Genomic DNA, 24,845 nt, shown 5'->3' on the forward strand with positions numbered 1-24,845 from the left:
AAATATTTATGTTGTTGGCATGAATAGCATATCTCAAAACATTCATATAATAAATCAGAAAAATTTTGCATCTTGAAAAATTTGAATGGCATCATTTTCTTGGCCGGAGTTAAATTCTTGGCCTCAGGTCGTACCTGGCTTGACGTTCGGGGTTGTCATTCGATTCAAGTTCACTTTCTGGCTCACCAATTGTATTCCCTTCTGTGTTCACCAAGTGCAAGTGTGAAAATCGTTGAGTGGGATCATTCTGTTTACATGTGTGTTGAATGTTTTTCTAGTGTTATGTACATGACGAACTTTATAATTAACTTTTGAAAATCTCTCCAACACTCTAAAGGGACCTTCGAATTTAGGTTTGAGCTTCTGTGACAGCCCTGGTTTTAAGTTTGGAGTTTTTACGAAACATAATGACCCAATTGGATAATCAAATTTTTCATTATTTTTTCCAATTCTACTGTGAGCCATATGTTTAACTTCTTGTTTCTTTAAATTTTGCAAAACTTTTTGAAATACTTCATTTAATGTTTGTACCAAGTGTTTTATGTACTCAAATTTGGACTCGTGTGTTTGTGTTTCTGTGTTTAAAGTGTATGGTAATCTGATATTTCGACCATGTTCCAAAAATAATGGTGACGTGTGTGTTGCCTCATGTATTGCTGAATTCAATGCTAACATTGTCTGAGGCAGACAAGTGTCCCAATCATCATTACTACACATGGAAGCCAAAATATTAGCAATGGATGGGTTCGACTTTTCTACTCGTCCATTGACGTGTGCAGAATATGTGGAAATGTGTCTTTTCTGTACACCATGTACTTTACAAAATTCAGTGAATTCTGCACTAGTGAATATATATATATATATATATATGTGTATGTATATATATATATATATATATATTCCGTAATAGAGAGGTGTCACATTTAAATTTTACAGTCAATTTTTAGCTCCAATCAGCGGCCAATTCTAGGTCTCACGGCCTATTTGACAATTTTTTTAAGTACTATAGCTTCGATGATTCTAATGAACTTTTATGAAAATTTTTACACCCCAGAATATGGATTAGTGTCCAACCTTGGGGTCCCTTATGATTCCCATCATTTTTTTCCATGCTGTGGGTGCAGCACCCACAGCACTTCGTAGCACGAGGCGGAGCACCCACAGAATTGATTTGAGAAATAAAAATCTCATACATAGATTTGCGCTACAATATGCAATGCATTACAATCAGTATTGCACCACCATTTGCAGTGCACCACAATAAGCACAATACAGTATAATATGCCATTACCATGAAGCAAAGCAGAATAATACGCAATGCACCTCAATACGCAATAAGAACTGCATTACAATAAGCAAAACAGCATGCAATGCACTAAAACCAGCATTGTATTGGCAGTGCACCACAATAAGTAATACAGCACAATAGCAATAAACACTGCATTAGATTAAGCAATACACTAAAATACGCAATGCATTACAATAAGCAATACAGCACAGTACGCAATGTATTACAATAAGCAATAAAGCGCAATACACAATGTACCACAATACGGAATAAGCACTGCATTATAATAAGCAATACAACATGCAATGCACTACAATACGTGATACATAACAATACACAATGCACTACAATCAGCAATGCACCATATTGCAGTGCACTACAATAAGGCCGACAGCACAATAAGCAGTAGACACGGCATTATAATAAGCAATACGGAACACGATGTACTACGTAATGCATACAATACGCAAGGCACCACAATCAGTGGTGCACCTCAGTACGCAATGCAACACAATCAGCGGTGCACCACAATACGTAATGTACCATACAATGCGCATACTGCATTGATGCATAACAATACTCAATGCATCACATTGACCATATTGCAGTGCACCACAATAAGCAGTAGGCACGACATTATAATAAGCAATACGGCACACGATGTACGTACAACACGCAATGTAGCACAACACGCAATGAGCACAACACGCACTGTAGCACAAAACGCAATACACAATAATACGCAATACGTACTGCATCATAATAAGCAATACAGTACGCGATGTAATACAACACGTAATGCATAACAATACGCAATACAACTCAATATCAATGAGCCTGCGATGCACCACAATACATATAACTATATGCAATACAGTACAATACGCGATGCATCACATAAGCAAAGCACCATAATAAGCAATGCATTAGAATAAGCAATACAGCACGCGATGCATTACAATACGCAATGTACCACTATTTACAGTGCCCCGCAATACAGCATGAAACGTAATGCACCACAATACGCGATGTATCGCAATAAGCGAAGCACCGTAATATATGCAAAAAGTACTGTATTACAGTAAGCAATATAAACTGAAGAGCCAAAAAAACTGAAACCCCCCCCCGGGGGCCGCATCCGGGTGGGCCCACGTGTACGCCACAGACCCGTAATTTGGGGGGGGGGGATATTAAGCCACCGGAGGCGGCTTTCAAAAATAAACTATGAATAGTATGTATACATATATATATAAACTGAAGAGCCAAAAAAACTGGTACGGGCATGCGTATGCAAATAAAGAGGTATGGAACCAATCAGAGTACGGCGCTGCTGTCGGCAACGCCTATATAACACAACAAGTGTCTGGCATAGTTGTTACATCGGTTACTACTGCTACAATGGCAGGTTATCGAGATTTAAGTGAGTTTGAACGTGGTGTTATAGTCGGCGCACGAGAGATGGGACATGACATCTAAGAGGTAGTGATGAAATTTGGATTTTCACGTACGACAATTTCACGAGTGTACCGTGAATATCGGGAATCCGGTAAAAAACTGAATCTACGACATCGCTGCGGCCGGAAAAAGATCATGCAAGAACGGGACCAACGACGACTGACGAGAATCATTAAACATGACAGACATGCAACCCTTCCGCAAATTGCTGCAGATTTCAATGCTGGGCCATCAACAAGTGTCATCGTGCGAACCATTCAACGAAACATCATCGATATGGGCTTTCGGACTCGTGTACCCTTGATGACTGCACGACACAAAGCTTTACGCCTCGCCTGGGCCCGACAACACTGACATTGGGCAGTTGAGGACTGGAAACACGTTGCCTGGTCTGACGAGTCTCGGTTCCAATTGCTTCGAGCTGATGTACGTGTACGGGTATGGAGACAACCTCATGAATCCATGGACCCTACATGTCAACAGGGGACTGTTCAAGCTGGTGGAGGCTCTGTGATGGTATGGGGCGTGTGCAGTTGGCGTGATATGGGTCCCCATGTGCAGTTGGAGTGATATACGTCTAGATACGACTCTGACAGGTGACAGGTACGTAAGCATCCTGTCTGATCACCTGTACCCATTCATGTCCATTGTGCATTCCGACGGACTTGGACAATTTCAGCAGGACAATGCGACACGTCCAGAAATGCTACAAAGTGGCTCCAGGAACACTCTTCTGACTTTAGACACTTCCGCTGGCCATCTATACCCCCAGACATGAACATTATTGAACATATCTGGGATGCCTTGCAACGTGCTGTTCAGAAAAGATCTCCACCCCCCTCTTACTCCTACGGATTTATGGACAGCCCTGCAGGATTCATGGTGTCAATTACCTCCAGCACTATTTCAGACATTAGTCGAGTCTATGCCACGTCGTGTTGCGGCACTTCTGCGGGCTCGCGGAGGCCCAACACGATATTAGGCAGGTGGCCAGTTTTTTTGGCTCTTCAGTGTATCACGCGATGCGCTGCAATGCGCAATGCACCACAATAAGCAATACAGCATAATACGCAATGCTACACCATCGGCGATTCGGTTCAATAAGCAATACAGCATAATACGCAATGCTACACCATCGGCGATTCGGTTCACTAAGCAATGCAGCACAATAAGTAGTGCGGCCTTATACACTGAAGAGCCAAAAAAACTGGTCCACCTGCCTAATATCGTGTAGGGCCCCCGCGAGCACGCAGAAGTGCCGCAACACGACGTGGCATGGATTCAACTAATGTCTAAAGTAGTGCTGGAGGTAATTGGCACCATGAATCCTGCAGGGCTGTCCATAAATCCGTAGGAGTAAGAGGGGCGTGGAGATCTCTTCTGAACAGCACGTTGCAAGGCATCCTAGATATGTTCAATAATGTTCATGTCTGGGGATTTTGGTGGCCAGCGGAAGTGTCTAAAGTCAGGAGAGTGTTCCTGGAGCCACTTTGTAGCAATTCTGGACGTGTCGCATTGTCCTGCTGAAATTGCCCAAGTCCGTCGGAATGCACAATGGACATGAATGCGTGCAGGTGATCAGACAGGATGCTTACGTACCTGTCACCTGTCAGAGTCGTATCTAGACGTATCATATATCCTTATATCCTTATATATCATATATGTCCCATATCACGCCAACTGCACACGCCCCATACCATCACAGAGCCTCCACCAGCTTGAACAGTCCCCTGTTGACATGTAGGGTCCATGGATTCATGAGGTTGTCTCCATACCCGTACACGTACATCAGCTCGAAGCAATTGGAACCGAGACTCGTCAGACCAGGCAACGTGTTTCCAGTCCTCAACTGCCCAATGTCAGTGTTGTCGGGCCCAGGCGAGGCGTAAAGCTTTGTGTCGTGCAGTCATCAAGGGTACACGAGTCCGAAAGCCCATATCGATGATGTTTCGTTGAATGGTTCGCACGATGACACTTGTTGATGGCCCAGCATTGAAATCTGCAGCAATTTGCGGAAGGGTTGCATGTCTGTCATGTTTAATGATTCTCGTCAGTCGTCGTTGGTCCCGTTCTTGCATGATCTTTTTCCGGCCGCAGCGATGTCGTAGATTCAGTTTTTTACCGGATTCCCGATATTCACGGTACACTCGTGAAATTGTCGTACGTGAAAATCCAAATTTCATCACTACCTCTTAGATGTCATGTCCCATCTCTCGTGCGCCGACTATAACACCACGTTCAAACTCACTTAAATCTCGATAACCTGCCATTGTAGCAGCAGTAACCGATCTAACAACTATGCCAGACACTTGTTGTGTTATATAGGCGTTGCCGACCGCAGCGCCGTACTCTGATTGGTTCCATATCTCTTTATTTGCATACGCATGCCTGTACCAGTTTTTTTGGCTCTTCAGTTTATTCGATCATAATGAAAAAAACTACTCAACCTATTCGCGATGGGTCTGTACGTGGAACAGGTGGTCCTTGTACAGACTTGAAAATTTGAGAAAATTAAAATTATTTATGTATGTCACAAACTTAAAGATATTCACACGTAGGGGGTTTTAATTAATACCCGTTAACTGCAAATCAGTGTTTCTCAAAGTGTGAGTCGCAGCTTCTAGGGTAGTTACAAACCTTTACCAGAAGCGAGCTGCCGATATTGATTTGTTCAGTGCTTCCAAGTGCTACTTGAAGTATTCTGGGGAGCCGTGGGTAAACGTTGAGACACAAGGGTGAAATGGGAGGCAAAATTTTAAAAATCACGGATGTAAGTGGTCCGTTGAATTGTTACCGATATTTCAATAGTTCTGACGTTTACAAAGACTTTCTTTCAAACCGAGCACAACTCCGGTCTATAGCCATGGGGAATTTTTTACCGAATGAGTTGTACCGGGAATGTGAGCGTGTGCCTAACAGTCCCAGTGCGTATAAGGTGTTGTGCCTGATATTGCAGTGTTGACATCAATATTTTAAATTGGGAGTGAAGCGTAATGAGACTAAATGTTTGAACCGTTGTAGGCCTGTAACTCACATTCACGGCTCGAAGTTGAAAACCAACTTCAGCCGATGACCACTGTGGTGCATGGTTTACAAATACTGAGGACCTCTGACGCAAACCTGTAGTTATGTCGATCCTTCTTCGGGTGGTTCTGGGAATGAACAGAACCAGCGTTATGTATAGCTAGAAATAGCCATCTAGCTATAGCGTTGACAGAACACACCTGCAGCCGATTTTCGCAATAGTACGGTAATAATTCAGAGATTCGGGCTGTTTTCTTGAAATACAACTTTTGATTTTATGCAAGTTAATCCATTGAAAAAAAAAATCGATCCACCAGTGTGGCTCCCCAAAGGAAAACTTGGAAACAACCCCCTCCCCCTTACAATTTGCGGATTCATAGATTGTCACCATGACCCTGCCCCGTCCTACCCCGATCTTGCTATAACCCATGTCTGTAAAACTTAAGAGCATCATGAGGCCCCCAGGCCGAGTGGTGTTCTGGGGCCCCACTTCCTGATTGCAAAAATATTAGAAGTATAAGCAGGACCGTATTAAGAGCATCATGAGCCCCCGGGCCAAATGATTTTTCTGACGCCCTACGTGGTGAATTCTCGGAAATTCTCCAACCACATTTCATTTTTGTGAAGCCCCTTTTCTCTCGAGGACCCCGGGCCGTGCCCGAGTGGGCCTATGCGGTAAGACGGCATTGAGGCCTTCCAACTTACATATATGATTTGTGAAAGTACAGTATTTATCATTTCATATATACCAACCAAATATACACTGCTGGCCACCCAAATTGCAACACCAAGAAAGACAAGAGATATCGCAACAATATTTATTTTGTAGATAACATGTTGACCAAGCATCAAATGATTAAATTTATAGACATCTGTGAAGTGCGGTTCCTGCCAAAATCAGTAGCCAGAGTAGCCGCCATTGTTGGAGATCACCGCTGCCACACGCCTCGGCATTGATTCAAAGAGACTTTGGATGTGTTCTTGGGGTATAGCAGACCAAGCAGCTTCCACGCGTTGCCAAAGTTGATCTGGTGTGGCAGCTGGGGATGTAATCTGGGTCAATCGTTGAGCAACCATGGACCACATGTTTTCTATCGGTGAAAGATCCGGAGAGCGAGCTGGCCAGGGAAGCAATTCAATCTGGCGATTGACGAAGAACCTTTGGACAATGCGTGCCACGTGTGGTCGCGCATTATCCTGTTGAAATATGGCTGTGGGCAAGCCCTGAAGGTAAGGAAGGACAACTGGCTCCAACACCTCGGAGATGTAGCGCTGGCTTTTTAAAGTACCGGCAATGCGTACTAGAGGAGTGCGAGAGTGATATCCAATACCGCCCCATACCATAATACCCGGTGCAGGACCAGTGTGGCGGTGCATAACGCAGCTGTTCAGCATCCTCTCTCCACGGTGTCTCCAGACTCGAATCCGACCATCGTGGTGTTGCAGACAGAAGCGTTACTCGTCAGTAAAGACAATTTCATTCCATTGTGCCGTCCACATCCTTCTTTCATCGCACCATTGGCGGCGGAGACGTCTGTGGTTCTGCGTCGAGGGTAGACGAAGCAATGGACGTCTTGCGGACAGACCACTCTGCTGTAAACGGCGTCGAATGGTACGCGCAGACACTGGATGATGCGGTACAGACTGAATGTGCTGTGCTATGGTTCGTGATGTGGCTGAGCGATCCGTCACTGCCATACGCACAATACGCCTGTCATCACGTGAAGTGGTGCACTGAGGTGGATGCGATCGAACACGTCGGTCCGTCGTACCCTCCTGCATCCAACGATCACATATCCGCATTACAGTTGTTTGGTTTCGTCCAACACGACTACCGATTTCCCTGAAAGATAATCCACAATCTCGGTAGGCCACTATCCTTCCTCTGTCGAACTCGGGTACTTGATCAAAAGATCATCGCTGTTTTCTACGAGGCATAATTGATCGTTTTTTGGAAAAAACCACAAGAAAAACACAATTGCCGTACTTCAAATCGTCGAAATCTCCAAGCCTTAAATAGCGCTTTGAAGAGGCGCCACAGGCGCGCGTGATGTGCGTCTGCGCTGAAATTCTAATCATTTGCATATCTCACCTCTGCTAATGCATGTTGTAAATTTCATATTATTTGCATGCTTCCTTCAGGGTGTTGCATTTACGGTGGCCAGCAGTGTATATACCAACATTTCATATATACCAGCCCAACATATAACCCGATTTCATATTTTCCTACCTCTATTGCTCACACAATCATCATTTGAACACCCCCTCTCCCTCCACCTTGTCATTAAAAGTCAGCAAATGTGAGCCCCCCCTCACGATTGGTGACGTATTACTTCAAGATGACCCCTTATATCCCATAGATATATAAATATGCCCATTGGTTATAACGATATTTTCAACATTATTTTATTATTGTATTGCAGGTTCACTAGGACGGAATTAAATTCGTTATAACCGATAAGCATCCAAACGTTTGTTTTTTCATTCAGCAAGAGAATCAAATCTCTGATATTCACATTGGGAATTGCGGTCTTTGTAGCTCCCACTGCCTTTAGTATGTGATGGAAGCAAAAGAATATTTTTTCCTTAGTGTATTTAAAATCATTTTTTTATTTTTTTATACCGTTTAAATCGTATGAACTAATTCAGTTCATCGAGACGAAAACTTGGATATCCAATTGATACCTACTGCTCATTTTTTTAATTAGTTTATCAAATCGCAAAGTATATAGTATGTAAACTTGAGCAATTGAAACTGCAGCATAGAAAGCATAAAAATTAATCTTTTTTCAAATATTGGATGAGGAGACTGACTTTGGTAAAAGAAACTTTGATAAAGAGCGTTTTTTATCAAAGTTGCCCATTAACACTATCAATTTTTTTTGTCAAACTTATTTTATAAATTATATTTGACAAATAACTTTTATAGTGTAATACCGGTCTAAGTCACATTATCAGAGTCAAAGGATGCATGCAAATCCCCTATAGAAACGAATTTATCGAAATTAGAATTGTTGATGTTGGGGATACAGAAAGGATGCTTGAAGTGTTTGCCATTTATATTGAAGGCTTATATTGTTTGCCATTATATTGTTGTGTTTTCTTCCTGACAAGGCAGAAGGGGTGGGGAGCATCCTTAGAGGAGAAATAAAGAATTTATTTCTCCTCGATGGGGGTGGGGGCATCTCACCCAACGAAGGAAAGCCAGAACTTCCAACCATACTGCCTTTGCCACCCAATAATTGAACATAAAAACTTGGGAACTGTCCAAGGCTCTAGATAGGGCTTCTCAACCTTTATGATACCACGGCCGGTCGGTTATCATATATCCAATGTAGTGTAAGGGAAGTAGTATGTTGTATATATCCAATGACTATAAGGGAAATGGGAGCCTTTAGAGACGTCACGAGCTTCGCACGGAGGCCTTCGGCTATGGAAGGTGTTGCTCCGACCCGACGGTTGGGAAACACAGTATCTAGACTACAGAAGCCTGTGAAAGAAACCGTAGCCTCCACAAGCGTGGAGCTGGCAGGGCACAAGCCCAGGAACCAGTTCTGTCTTAACGCATGGGGCCACCAGGGCATGGCCCGGGGGCCTCAAGAGAAGAGGGGCCTCAGAAAAACGAGAGTTAGTTGTATTTTTCGGGGATTTTCGATGTAGGGAATTAGAAAAATCACTTGGCTTGGCTCTCGGGGCCCATGATGCTCTTAAAACGGCCCGGCCAGGAACCCAGAAGAGTTCTTGAATTTTTTGTTTACTAGACCGTGAAAAATCTGGTCTGGGACCCATACCTAATTTTTAAAATCATTGTACCAAATTTCGTAGGCACCTATGCACAATTCTTGACGCATTGGCCAACCCGGGCACGTCACGGAGGCCTTGATTGAAGACGGGGGGGGGGGGGGGGGGAAATGAGATATGGTTAAGATTTGCGAGATTAAGCATGTGAATTGGTAAGTAGGCATTTGCAGTCTGGATGAGCAAAATCAATTTGCCTGGGGCCCATGATGCTTTTAAGACGGTCTCCACTCCAGGCCATCTCTCGGCCGTTTTTCCAGGAGAGAGAATGTGTAGCCCTGACTTTCGCCACTTTTCAAAGAAATAAATTTATTCGGTTAAAAAAACCCATCTTTTTACGGAAAAAAAGGGGGGGGGGGAGTTCTGGTATAACAAGAAAAGCTATAAACCACACCTTTGCAGACTAGAATATCGTCAAACTGTAGCTCGCTTGTTGCTTCATAGATGGCAGCACAAGTTCAAATATTTTGGGCTACTTTTTGGCTACTTTTGAAAAGGATTTTGGCTGGAAATTTTTTAATCACCTGGCAACTCTGATCCTGTGGACTCAGGAGGTAGTTTCAAAGGCTCACTGTATGCGAGGAGGATGTGTGAATAGTATAATGTTTATTGTTGAAAATTATGACTAAACCAAGTAATATATATAAAAGTGGGGTGTGGGTCATAATCCCGACAGACGAAATCCCGACAGGTCAAAATCCCGACACGGTCAGAATCCCGACAGGGTCGAAATCCTGACAGGTCAAAATCCCGACAAGTCGAAATCCCGACAGGGTCAAAATCCCGACACGGTCGAATTTAAAAATTCAATTTCGCCGTATAAGCCGCACTTCGCGATTTCTGGCGGCGAGGGGCGTTCGGACGCCGATGAGAATGATAAATTGCTACCAAATAAATTTTCAAATTTTAATTTCGCCGTATAAGCCGCACTTCGCGATTTCTGTCGGGATTTCCGTTTGTCACTGCAAGTGGTTTGTGGCGCATACCATGATCAATGGAGATCAATAATTTGGAAATTCATTTACTTTTCCAACTTGGCGAAAAGCAAAGGATTCAGGGTTGCCTTTTTCTGGCATTTATCGCTTTTTCTATCCGCCACAAATACTGCTATTCCTTATTATTTTCTTTGAGAATTTTTCGAAATTCTTTCTCGCTCAAGTTTCAAATAGACTTAAAATGTCAAATGATATTGCACAAAGTTAGACCGTATCATGAAGATCTTAATTTAAAATTTTCAAGGTTTTTCGAAAGCAATGTAATAGTAGAGAAATCTTTTTATTCATATGTATAAAATTACATGTCTTGACAGCTTAATTCACTGATTCATCGCCGAGCCGCAAACGCTGAAGGTCAGGCCCGTATCCAGAAATTTCATTCGGAGGTGGAGAGGGGACAAAGTGGGCAAATAATTTGGCCATGTTTTACCTTATTTCAATCATTTTCTCTCATTTCGAAGGGACCGGATCCCCCATGCCCCCCTTCTCACTACGAAGCTATAAAAATAAAATTCTGTCAGTAGTTTTATTTTATACTGTTGAGACTCCCAAAAAAATTTCTTAAAATACTACCTCTAAGTTGGTCTTAGGAAGAATTTGCAGATTACCAAATCCACGCTAGTGAAGACGCGTGTAATAGTTAGTTCCTTATTCATGGATATTCCCCCTTTCCATCATCCCCCCCCCCACCGATTCATTTTGTACTTCACTATAGACAGAACCCGTGCACATGGCAGTGTTATTCTTGGGGATCAGCTTCCATGGCCCCACAGTGGGAGCTGGGGGGATTCAGCCCAGAGAGGAGAATAACGGTTTATATGTTACTGCCAAAGCCCGAAATTGCCCACTTCGCAAACTGACTAGCCCAGTTCACCCTTCCAATGTCCGAAATACGGGCTTTGGCCAGCCTTTTGTGTGTGTGTCCCTATATATCCCTATATCGATGCCTATGGTTAGAGGTTATCGCCGAATTGAAGTATTTTTTGTGACAATTATTGCCATTTATAATTAGCTATAGCTAATCGTAATTATTATGGTTAGCTGTGGCAACTCCAACAGTCGAAAGAATCTGAATATAGATATCTTTGTGATCCATATATAGGGATCGACATGTAGGGTCTGGGGAAAGCCCTAATTCGGACATTGGCCGGGTTCACTGGGCTGGCCAGTTCGCGAAGTGGCCAACTTCAAGGTTTGACAGTAACATATATAAATATATATACGTATATGCAGTCATCGCTCGATATAACGACCCCCTCGTCTCTTCAAAATGAACGTTATAGTGGGAGGGTCGTTGTATCGAAAGTAAAATATATATGATTGTCGTTCTGTGCAAACAATTGGGTCTTATCCCACTGGTCGTAATAATGGAATGATCGCTATAACATGAGGGAGTTATAATGAGCGTCGACTGCATATATATATATATATATACGGGGTGGTAAAACTATCGACTGGCCGATAATTACACACATAATTCCTTGTGAAAAACTAATGTCAAAAAGTGTGTTCCGTTTTAGGATCGTCAGAATATTAAATGTATTATAACAGTTTGAACTTTTGTGACGTATCATTTTTATAACGGCCAGTTACGCGCCACACAACCAACGAAAGTTAAATTCTTCCCCAGCGGATTGTGGTGTGCTTTTTGAAAATGAACTGAAATATTCAATCACGTTAGAATCCAAGTTCGATTGTCTTATTTCACGATTGGGACTTTTCCTCTTCGTGAGGAAAATTAATGTTATAACCTTCTTATTACGTAATAAGTTCAATCACTATATAGCCAAATTGATCACCAGATGTGTGTAGTGTTTGCCAAATGACTTTTTTTGACCCCCACATTGCATTATAAAGTATGCAGAACAAAAATTATGCACAGTTGTCCTGAGCACCAGGGCTGGTACCCTTGTAGGAGCCACGATGGCTCCAAAATACTCGAGGTCGTATGCATTGCCCTAGCTAGCTTATTTGTTGAAGGAACCCCTGACCAGGACCGTCTCAACAGCATGATACAGCATATTAATAAATGATAATGATGAAAATTTTCTCATTTTCATGATGATTTGCGTACCGAAAAGAAACATTTCTCTCTCTCAAAATTGACTTAAACTGAAAAAAGAAATAATTTCAAACTAATAAAATGCCTTCAATTATTTTTTGGCCCTCTGATTAACCGGATTCCCGTTCGCGCATTGTACGCCGAATTAAGCCGTTGTTAATTGCTGGAGTTAATTTCGTGGAGAGTTCTGGGGGTTTTTCTCACAATGTTTGATAGGTTGAATACCCCTGGATTAAAACAGTGGAAATTTCTTTTCACATATAAAACGGTAAAATTAATTTTTACAGTTCAGTTCGAGGATTGAGTTCAATACATTCTTGATTGCTTTTGCAAATACAGTAAAACCTGTCTTCAATGGAATCGCAAGGGACCGAGATTTTTTTCCGTTGAGCACAGGTTTCCGCTTAATAAAGGTTCAATTGATATAACGTGTGAAATTATGTAACGATCTCTTAGGTAATTGAAATAACATATAAAAATAAATTAATTGAAAATAAATAATTTAAAAATAGATGATAAAATTAATTATATTTAAAATAATTGAATGTAAATGAATAATCAGTCTATAATTACTAAATAATGTATTTGAGTTCTGGCAGCACCTCTATAAAGTTCCGACCTACACTGTGTCCTAAAATAACGACATTCACGTTCTTTTTAACTTTCTCAAATTTTTGATCAGGGTGTCATTGTCTGTCGTGTCAGGTTCAGGTTGTACATTATCGTCAATGTTTATGTAATCCTCAGCATCAGAACCTTAAATAGGAAATTTTGTTAGGGAAAGGGCAACATGGTCTTGCAGCCCCTACCACTGTAAAATTCGAAGATTTTGTAGCGGTCTTTTTGTTCCCACCTAAAATTTATCACCCCCTGAACTTTACCACCAGTATAGTAGCCCCCCCCCCTTTCCTCTCTCTAAATAATTCCGGCCCTGCTAAGCCTTGCCACCACGGAATGCACACAGTTTGCATACAATTTTGTGTCTTGCATAACATTTGAAAATTCAATCCTTACACTGATTTTTGCTGTTGAAAAGCCTGCTCTTCCGAAAAATTTTGTTACAATTTCAGAAAACAACTGTTTTACTATGGTTATGGCTTATCAAAACCACTGCATAAGGGCCCTTTCACACGGAGCGGATGCGGATGCGGGTCCGGAAGAAGTTTTAACAATTGGAATATACTGCGCCTTTCAGACGAGCCGAAAAATCTCCGCACCTAGGAAATGTTCATGCGGGTCCGGACGTCGTCCGCATGTGTCAAAACCTAAGTGCGGGCTCCGCATCCGCACATAGAAGTTTTGACAATAGGTTTATTCGGAGCTATTCACACGATGCGGATGCGGAGCGAATTCGTCCGCATCTTTGGCTACTTTTGGAAGGTGATTTTTCACGGAATTTTTTTAATTATTTGCCATAAATACCCTTAAAAACACTATATGATGGCCCCTGCTCATTAATATAATGTACCTACATACGTCTATCCCTCCGTTTCCTTCTGAGATGGAGATATAGCAACTTCAACTGCCTTTTGTCCATATTTCACAATTTTATACAAAAAACCTGTCAACAACGGCCACTGACGGGACCAAAATTATAAGCCGTTCTGTTCATTACGAATATTTAATTGACTAAATACTTTAATAACTTTTAAATTTAATTTAAAAATTTTAATTTTTTTCTTTTTAAATTTTTAAAATTATTTAAAAATATAAATATTTGAAATATTATTTTAAATATTTGTTATGTTTTTAAATTTTTAATCTGTTAATTTTTTTAAACTTTAAAAAAAATACTTTTATTAAACAACGTTATCCACGTACGGTGTTCACTCAGGGCCGGATTAAGTCGTTTGAAGACCCTAGCACTTGAATATTTTTGGTGGTTCCCCCGATATCTACAAGTTTATTTTACTCGATATTCAGTCTATAAACTGAAAAAAATGAAATTTTATATTTGAGAAGTGAGACTAATCTAAGGATGGGATTTCACTCTAAAAGGTTTATGAAAGTTATTTTATAAAACTTGAAAAATGTAACCAATAAACACATCTGTTACATTCGAGAGAGCTTAACTGATCCGCCTATTGGTTGCATTTTTCAAGTTTTATAAACGAACTTTTATAGTGTAATCCCGGCCTAAGACAGAATTGTGATGTGAATATTTCTAAGCGCAGGCATTTTGGAAGTCTCTACCCCTCCCCTTTTTTACTACTTGCAAATTCTTTGATATCTCCTGAATTTTTTTTTCTTTTTTTTGGAACATCGAATGTTTTTGGATTTGATTTTTCGAACATTGAATGTTTTTGGAATTTTTCTTCCATATTTTTCCGAAAAGACGGATTTTTTGTTTCAAAATATTTTGAAAATATATGAAGACATTTTCTCCCATCGACTACTTGTGAGGATCGGAATGAAGGTATCTTTATTCCCATATTCTATGTGGCTCTAGATTAAACCACCAAAGAATGCATCTAGGCTGCCTATTGCCACTGAATCAGGGGTGAAGGAGAAAAATAATTACAAAAATTGCGAAAAAACAGTTTATATGCACGAATTTCGAACTAAAGATGCGGGCGATTCGTCCGCATCTTCAGCGCTCGTTTGAAAGGGTATGCGGACACGCGTCCGCATCCGCTCCGTGTGAAAGGGGCCTTAAGTACATGTCAGGACTGGCAGAAATTTGGCCTTCACCACGGGGTGAGGGGTTGCCCAAAGCGAGGGGGGACCCTTGAAGGTCATCCCTGGATGAAGAAGAGAGAGAAGGAGGTAAAAGAAAAATCAGAGGGAGTCGGAGTTTCGGCTGGTGAAGAGAGAAAAGACGAGTAGCGAACTGCAAGAAAGGGAGAAGGGCGGAATCAAAGCTGCATTTCATTAGCGGCTTTGGGCGGAATGCTCGGTCCGCATCTTCGGCAGTTTTTCTTAGTGGATGATATACGTGTGTAATATAAAAAAATGTCCAAATGATTTAATCCAGAATAAATGTCCACTCTGAAAATTAACTAGTTTCGTGTCGATTTCACTATACCACAATGAGACCGACGGACACGCATACCGACATTGGTTGCAGCGGTGCTATTGATCAAACAATCGATCTGATACGAATCCTGAAGGAATCCTATACGGACACGGAATAAACGGTCATTCTGAACTGTAGAACAGGAAATGGACAATCCGTGCTGGCTGAGGTTTTGCTACCGTAAAAGTGATGGTGGACTATCGCGCACAACGTTGGTGATCCACGAAGCTAATGTGTGAACTGTAACGTCAAACTTGGCGTAAATCCGTTAATGAGTTCTATCCGAGGATATCCTGGAGATCTAGAAGGAGCGTTCCGGCCTCGCGCAGCAGTAACGGTAAGTGACAATTGCTTCACTTAACGCGATCGCCGGGAATGCCGAATTTCCACAGTACAATTTTGTTTCCTATTATTACTATTTTTTCTTTGTCGTTTGCATACATATATACGTGTGGGTGCGTGTAGATATATATATTTCTTTTTTTTTGGCGCAACCTTTTCTTACTCTGCATTATGGCTTTCTTATCAAAGTGCCGGGAGTGCGATCTAGTAATGCTGGCTGAGGAGCTAGGGATCGTGGTCTCGCCGGAGGTTAAGGTCCTCCAGTTAAGAAAATTCATTTTAGAATGCGAAGCATTTGAGGAGGAGTCGGCCCAAGCTGTAATGGGAGTTATAGAAGACGACAGGAAGGCGAGGGAAGAAGAGCAGCGGTTTAGGTTAAACCTGGAAAAGGAGGAAAGAATAGAGATGGGAAAAATTAGACTGGAAATAGAAACCAGATCAAACAGTAGTCCTACCCCAGGACAGAGCCTGACGGAGAGGTCCGTGGAGGAGATGGTCAGGACAATACGGGTCCTGAGTCTTAAGGTACCATTCCAGGCAGAGGGGTGGAGTTATTTTTTTTCTAGCCTGGAAAGGGCATTCGCGAATGAAAATATTCCCGAAGGGTACCAATCCAAGATCCTCATAAATTTGTTGGGGGAAAGAGCGGCCAAACTATTGACACTCATGGAGGAAGACCAGTATGGGGATTACGAAGAGGTAAAAAAGATTGTTCTTCGGGAGTACGAACTATCTCCTCAGGTGTGCCTTAAAAATTTCAGAGAGGCAAGGAGAAATCCGGAGGAGACTTTTGTGCAATACTCCACCAGACTGACCTCCGTGGGACTACTATGTGAAGCTTAGAGGCGTATCCGATTTCGATGGTCTCAAACAACTCATAGTGTCCGACAAGGTAGGTCTAGACAACGAGACCGTCACACATATTGGCCTTAAACAAGGAGACGATTGGCTTCGACCGAGAGATTTAGGAAAAGAATGCGATGTCTTCTATTCCGCGAAGGGGAAATCGTATGCATGGAGGAGAGAGGGCAATGGAAATCTTCAGGTAACAGACTCGAAGGTTAAAGCCGGGCATAGCCAAATGGAAATGAGTAGGAGGCAGGAAAAACCGGAAAAAGGTTTTAAAAAATTAGAATGTTTTGTTTGTGGATCTAGATCCCATCTCAAGCGGAATTGTCCCAGAGCAGGGAAAGAAAAACGGAATTTGCCAGGGGAGGTGGGAAACCCTACAGGAACGGGTGAGTCCGTAGTGGCAACACCTCCTATAACTACAAGGCCTTCCCACAGCTAGCTGCTACGTAAGTGACGTCATCAAAAGTCGTCGACTCGGTGTGCGTGTAGAAACATGTTTGATCGTGAAAGCGCCGGGTTTGAAAGGCGTCCATGCTTTTGACGGCCTCTCTGAAAATAGTAGAAATATTTGGTCATTTGTTTTTTCGCTAAAGAGAATATGCCTCATAAATGCGTTGCTCCAAATTGTCGAGGCAATTATGACAAAAAGACAAAAGTGTCAACTTTCCAAATCCCAAAAAATGCTAAGCAGCGCAAACAATGGATTCAAGCTCTCAAAAGAGAAGATGACTTCATACCATCTACAAGTTCGAGGGTAAGTGTTGAATTTACGTTTGCTAGATTTTTTTTTATAATTGAGCTAAGATTTAATTCCTTAAGTGATTGTAACATTCACAGGTCATATTAGTTGGCAAATAATATTAAAATGTATTAAAATAATGAGATATGTGATACATAGCCTACAGCAAGAGCTTACCAAAGCCGGACATGTTTTGTCAAGTAATGACAAAATTTTGAAATGATTGTTTTAATTCTAAATCAATATTCATGTATCCCCACCCCTTTCTTATTGGGCTTTGCCTGTTGAGATGTTGATGATTAATAAATAGGCATTTAGTTGTTAGTTAATTTCTAGTCCAACGTTTATTTAGATATCTAGAGAGAGGATATAATCCTATATTATTATCAGATGATGTGCCTCTGAGTTTCCCTTATTTAGAGGTTCTGTCATGTATATAATATATATATATAATTATTAACGTACTTAGGACAAGATTTTTTTGCATATGTGTTATTAAAAGGGAGATTTTTTTATGACTTACAAATCTCCTAGATATATATAAGCATTTATGACCTGAAAACAATTATGTGGTCTTAAAGTTTAAAAATATGATTATATTATTTCATATTTTCCCTCATTTTATTGCTCCTTAAATTATTCAATTAAAAATGGAAACTGCATTATTATTTTTAAAATCAAATTTGATTAGAATCAATTATAAAAAAAATCATGTGAACAGAAAAACAACCAAGATCAAAGATCCCATACTGGTTATTACAATATAGGAAAAATTTTTAAATTATTAATTTCAAATTTTTCATAGATACACTTTCAAATATCTTTAAATTAAAACTGTTGGATTTTTATAAGCAGTTGTTATTTGCATTTGTTTCTTAAAATTCCAAAATTTTTCTTACAGGTATGTGAACTACATTTTATTCCATCAGATGTCATAAGGGAAGTCTCTCATTATGATGAAAATACTGGAGTGTTATTGAAGGCACCTCTGAAGTATCCAAAATTGAAAAAAGGTGCAATACCGAGAGTGTTTCCAAACTGTCCATCCTACCTTACAAATACTCCTTCCCATAGAGAAAGCCCGGAAAAGAAACGTTCCAGAGTGGAGATGGCTAACTTACAACGAGCGATAGAGGAGAGCAACACCAGCAAAACTGAATTTGATGTAAAACATAAATGCTTAGACCTTATAGCTTTGAAACAGAAACTCCATCTCATTGAAGTCGGTGTAAATTGGTCCATATTGTGCAAAGAAGAATGCATCATTTTTTTTCAGATGGACTTTTCTGCTGCTCCCAAAATAGTTCGTTCCTTAGTTGTGAATAATTTAATGGATATTACTTATTATTTTCAAGATGTACCAATAAAATCAATTGGTAAGTTCGAATTTCCTTTTAAGATTGATAGCATTTTACTCATTGATGATGTTTTGAAATGTATCAGTTCAGCTGCCATAAATCCCATGCCTTCAAATACATGCAATGAATTAATTGCTCTTTTGAATAAGCTACAAAATGAATTGCGTGTTGAAAGGAAATGCAGTATAAATTTCATTATAGAACAGATAAGATTATTGCTCTTGGAAAAACAAAAATTTACATATTCTCCTGAGTTATTGATATTTTCTTCTTTGTTGTATTCAATATCACCTCATTCTTACAAGTACTTACGTAACTCAAAATTAATTATATTACCGCATCCTAATACCCTCCAAAGATTATGTAGTTCATTTAATTTCAACCCTTTGTATGAACAGTTTGATGCAAATTTTCTTTCTTATGCCAAACAACGTTATGGATCTCTCACTGACAGTGATAAAATAATTTCTCTGATGATAGATGAGATACATATTAAGCCACAAGTCGATTATAAGGGAGGAAATATTGTTGGAGCTGTTGGGGAGAATCTGAGTGCAACAAGTGCATTTGCATTCATGATCCAAAGCTTCCTATCTTCTTACAATGATATTATTCACATATTACCTGTTTCGAGTATAACTGCTGAGGTTTTGTTTGAAATGATAAAGAAAGTTGTGATTGGTTTAGAAGAAATAGGTTATAAAGTGATAGTAATTTGCACTGATAATAATGCTATAAATGGGAAAGCGATTTCATATTTCAATGATCCCCCTAAACTATCTATTGTTTATAAGCATCCATGCAACCAAAGCAGACCATTATTCTTTATATTTGATCCTGTTCACATAATTAAATGTGTCAGAAACAATTGGTTGAACCAAAAGAATGCAGGTAAATGTATGTTCTATTTGGATTTTGACAATTTTACTTGCACTAGAACAGCATCATTTGAAACATTGAGAAAACTTCACTCAGTTGAAAGTGGCAATTTGGTGAAGTTTGCATATGGGTTGTCTGCTAAAGCTCTGTCACCCACTAATTTTGAGAGGCAGAATGTTAAGCTAGTGCTCCAGATTTTCAATGAGCATGTTATGAATGGCATGGATCACTTAGGTGAAATAGAAGGTGTTCTCCATGTTTCAGATACATCAAATTACATAAAGATCATTTACAAATGGTGGTGTATCATGAATGTTAAAAGTAGATTCAAAGGGGAGCATAAAAGGGATCCTTTTCAAGAACCATTAACAAATGACAAACAAAAAGAAAACAACCAGTATTTGAACAAATTTTACATTTGGTTGAAAGCCTGGAGGGATTCAAAGTACTCAACTAGAACTCTAACTCGGGAAACATTCACTAGCCTACTACATACAACATATGCTGTTCTAGAACTGTCTGAGTATTGTTGTACAGAACTGGGATTTTCTTACTTGCTGACAGGTAAGATCCAAACTGACATTTTGGAAAAAAGATTTGGAAGTTTCCGTCAGCTAGCAGGGTCTCAGTATCTGATTTCTTTGAGACAAATTTTTGAAGTTGAAAACAAACTGAGGTTACAAAATTTTGGGTCTTTGAAACTGAATTCTTCTGTATTTGGAGAAATTGATGTTAATCCTGAAACAATGTGTGCTGACATCGAAGAGTGGAAACACAGGTCCAGAAATGAATCTCACGATTTATTTAAAATGAAAATTGAAATTAATGATAACGATATTGATCAAATTTCAGAAAGCATTCCGGTTTTAACATACATAGCTGGATATTGTGCTTGTGCCACAATTAAAAAATTAAAATGTTGTTTCTGTAAAAAAAATCTTGTCTTGTGTGATGATGTTGACAAACCAGAAAACTGCTTGATTAAGAGCATAGATAGAGGTGGATTATCATATCCTCACCCAGATGTGCTTAATGTTATTATTTATATATATGTTGTGGTGCAAAAGCTTATTTCAAGCAATTTAGAAGCAATGTTTTTAGGAGTGACCAATCAGAGACATCTTGTCTGTGATTTAGCCATGGATGTTTTATTAGAAAAAGAGTTGATGCTAAATACTGAATGCCCTGATGGTCACAAATCAGAAAATATTATTAAATATCTAGTGATTGCTGCAGTAAATACTTTTTTAAAAAATTACTGTCACAAAAAAAATGAAGGATATTTTTTGTTAAAAGCTAAAGAGAAGTCTGTCCGAAAAATGAGTAAAAACAAAAAACTGCAGACGGTGCTTGTTTGAGATTTTTTTTCTGCGAATTCTTCAACTAATGTTTTTAAGCGCACTTGTGATTCTGACCAATAGCTGTCAAAAATGCTTCTTTTTCTGATGCATATGTTTCATGTTTTAATGCAACGATGATTTTTAATACTATTATTTTTGCTGTGAATAAAATGTTTTGACGGTGCAATGTTTTCTTGAGTTTCTTTTGATTTTATATAAGATTTTGAGAAGCATTTATCGGAATAAATAGTGGAGTATATAATCACTTGGAAATTTGTTACTTTCAGGAGATTTTTCACAATTAGAATATGTATTGGATTTAAATATAAAAATGTAATGGAAGAAAGAAAAATTGAATTTAACTTCCAATCATAATAATTTTGAACACTTTCCATTTTTTCTCTGCATGCAATATTATGCAAAAAAAAAGTTAAGTTTTAAATTTTACAAAGTGAGAAAAATCTATTTTTAAATGATAAAGTAATTCCCAAAATTAAAGAATAGTCAAATTATTTTATCAGGATTTTTTAAGTTTTTTTGCTGAATTCACCAGTAAAATCAACAATCAGGCAGAAAGAAGCTATCGCCCGGATCTGACGACCCTTGATGACGTCAAAAAGCAGTAGGGAGGCCTTCTAGCTATAGATGGCGTTGGTAGTGGTCGCAAGGGTAGATCCATTGAACAGGGCCTCCAGGAATCCAAAAAAGGAGCTATGCGAGCTGCAAAGAGTCATAATCAGCGTGAATGGAAAGGCAGCGTTGGCCCTCATCGACTCAGGGACCGAAATTACGGTGATAAGGAAAGACCTTATATCCGATGTGGAGGTAGAGGGGAAACCCTCTATTTTTTTGAAAGGAATTTTTGGTCCAGCTGTAAAATGCCCATTAGTTCATGTTCCCTTATCTGTGCACACGGGTGGCAGCATCAACGTCCACCAGGAAATTCTCTGTGCTGTAGGGGAAGGGCTTGTAGAGGAAGTTTTATTGCCCCCAGATGTTTATAACACTTTGAAGGGCAAGGTATCACCCTTTTATGAGATTAAATCTTCCTTATGTGACAAAGGAGCCAAGTCTGTCTTCAGGGTAGAAGGCGACACCCAACAACTAGGAGCAGAATACGTGGCGGCACCCACAGAAGTGAGTGGGAAAGGGAGATTTGAGTCATCAACGAGTGATGAAGGAGAAGGGGCGGGATCTGAGAAAACCCCCCAAGGAAATGAGGATGCGAAAGAGAACAGCGAGAAATCTGAGAAAAGGGGAATTTCGATTGTTGACGGATTGCTGAAAGAACAAGAAGGCTGTAAATCGCTGGAGGATGCCTGGGGCAAGGCCAAGAAAGGGAAAGATGACTACTACATTGCAGAGGGTTTTTTGTTTCACAAAGAACGAGTGTGGGGGAAGTAGTAGGACAGCTGGTCGTTCCAGAACAAAGCTGCATTAAGAGTCACTCTATCACAAGATAGAATTGATCCCAGAAGTCGAACGCCGTAGGCCTCATGGCTACTGTGTACCAGTGGCGTATCGTCAGGAAGTGGACCGGCAAGTGCGGGAGTTGTTGGACTTGGACTTGATTGAACCATCGGATTCGGAAATCGCCCATCCCATAGTCTGTGTAGCAAAAAAGGACGCTACTATGCGGATGTGTGTAGATTTTAGGGCGCTCAATGCCGTCACCAAGGTTCCAGCGTTCCCGATGAAGGAGATCCCAGATCTAATTTTTGAAGCGGGGGCGGCTCATTGGTTGACCAGTCTGGATCTCCTGAAAGGATACTGGCAGATTAGGATGGAGGAAAAGAGCAAGCCACTGACAGCCTTCACTACCCACAGTGGAGTGTACCAATGGAAAACCATGCCGTTTGGTCTGTCAGGGGCGTCTGGCACATTCCAGAGAGAGATGAACCGGGTATTAGGGGAGCACAGTGGCTACGCCCAGGCTTACATGGACGACGTGGTCGTTTTCTCTAGAACTTTCGAAGAGCATTTAGAGCACTTAACGCGTGTTTGATAAGTTAGAAGAACTAGGGTTTTCAGTAAGAATTGACAAATGCGCTTTCGCAGCAAAGATAAAGTATCTCGGGCATACCATAGGAGGGGGGAAACACGCTCCAGAGGACGGGAAGATTGAAGCCATAAGAAAGCTTAAGAGACCCAACACTAAAAAGGAGGTGAGGTCCGTCTTGGGACTGATGGGGTTTTATCGATCCTATATCCCAAATTATGCTGCCATTTCAGCTCCATTAACAGAGCTTACGAAAAAGAAATAAACTATAAAAGTTCACTGGGGTGATACCGAAGAAGTGGCCTTCCAAAAGCTCAAAAGTAACAGTGTGAAGTAACAGCTTTGGCCACCCCTAATTTCAAGTTACCTTTTCAAATTCATTGTGACGCATCAGATTTGGCCGTAGGTGCTTGTTTAACCCAGGTAGATGCCAAAGACGACTATAGGTCAATTGCCTTTGCCAGACAGAAACTTTCACAGACGCAAAGGAACTGGTCCAGCATCGAAAGGGAGGCTTGGGCCGTACTCTTCGGGTTGAACAAATTTGACAAATGGATTTTTGGCAGCCAGATCGAAATTATAACTGGCCATAATCCTCTGAAATATTTGATGGAGACCACTCCTAAGAGTCCCAAGCTGACGAGATGGGCTCTCGCGTTACAGCGGTATAATTACCACATCGCACACCGGCCCGGCGCGCAAAACCGCAGTGCCGATGCTTTGTCTCGATTGTGAGAAGACGTGGCGTATCGCACGCTATTGGATTTGATATGTGTACAGTTTCCATTGTTCATGTGTACATTATTTGAATTTTTATTTATTTGGTATATTATATATGTGTGATTTTTTTTTTCAGAGTTAGAAATGTGTTATTTCGTTAGCATTGTGTACATATTTATTTTGGATTTTTACATTGTACGTATGTGGAATTTGGTAGTAACCCTTGCAGATTGTGATTTAGTGATTTTTTTTTGTAATGAAGCAATTGTCATTACGTGAAATGCAAACTATCACTCCCACAGACCGATTTCTGCCATGTGAGTTGTGTGAGTGAAATCAGCCTAGAAAAAGCTCATTTCACGCTAGGTTGGGGCATGTCAGATTGTGAACGGAACCCATAAAAGTGGCAGTGATTATGATTGTGGCAATCAGTCATTGAAAACGAGCCCTCGACATAGTGGTGTCAGCAGTGCGGTCAGTAGAACTATACTGAATGAAAAGAAATGGAAACTGACTATTTTGTGCGAAGGTGATCGCAGGAATAAATCATCGTTAAGCAGTTGACAGCAGAGAAGGATCAGGACTGATCACTTGGCGTAGCTGGTCACACATTGGGTGGTCACCAGTGTCTCAAGGCATCGGAATAGTTATATGAAAGCTCGACCATCGGCAGAAACGTACGAGCATCAGGACTTTCGTCTATACTGAGGAGGTGAGCGGTAACGTTTTCTTTCTTTGTTAGGCGAAACCGAACTATTTTCGTACAGTAATTTCATTCGATACTGATTTAAGAAAAAAAAAATTAAAAATGGCCGTGTTTGCCAGGGAACGAAAAGAGGACCTGCTGATTTTAGCAGATGAGTTACGGGTGGAAGTCTCTAAGTCTCCTGGACTGGAGTATGCTGTAAGGTTTTGGAGACCATACCTACATAGGGACATATACTTGATTGAAGGGGTACGGAGAAGAGCTACGCGTGT

The 24,845-nt window shown here is 40.5% G+C and overlaps 2 protein-coding genes across 2 annotated transcripts in view; both read left to right on the plus strand.

Moving 5' to 3' along the window:
* Positions 1-24,845, plus strand: part of LOC149069426 (uncharacterized) — a 176,805-nt gene that overhangs the window by 137,914 nt on the left and 14,046 nt on the right. The window lies entirely within an intron of this gene.
* Positions 17,352-23,153, plus strand: LOC149069427 (uncharacterized). Its single transcript, XM_089250016.1, has 4 exons — positions 17,352-17,586; positions 18,473-20,372; positions 22,212-22,514; positions 22,612-23,153. Exons 1-4 carry the CDS (start codon positions 17,431-17,433, stop codon positions 23,151-23,153), a joined length of 2,901 nt encoding a protein of 966 aa, XP_089106142.1. The 5' UTR covers positions 17,352-17,430.

This window comes from Pholcus phalangioides, unplaced genomic scaffold, assembly GCF_987345545.1.
Source record: "Pholcus phalangioides strain wild (caught in Gottingen) unplaced genomic scaffold, Ppha-v1.0 ptg000022l_1, whole genome shotgun sequence".
Taxonomy (NCBI): domain Eukaryota; kingdom Metazoa; phylum Arthropoda; class Arachnida; order Araneae; family Pholcidae; genus Pholcus; species Pholcus phalangioides.

Coding starts and splice junctions, on each gene's coding strand:
- LOC149069427 (XM_089250016.1), top strand. CDS start 17,431: ATGCCTCATAAATGCGTTGCTCCAAATTGTCGAGGCAATTATGACAAA. Junction 20,373..22,211: donor ATTTTCTTACTTGCTGACAG/GTAAGATCCAAA, acceptor TATGTGACAAAG/GAGCCAAGTCTGTCTTCAGG. Junction 22,515..22,611: donor TGACTACTACATTGCAGAGG/GTTTTTTGTTTC, acceptor ATCACAAGATAG/AATTGATCCCAGAAGTCGAA.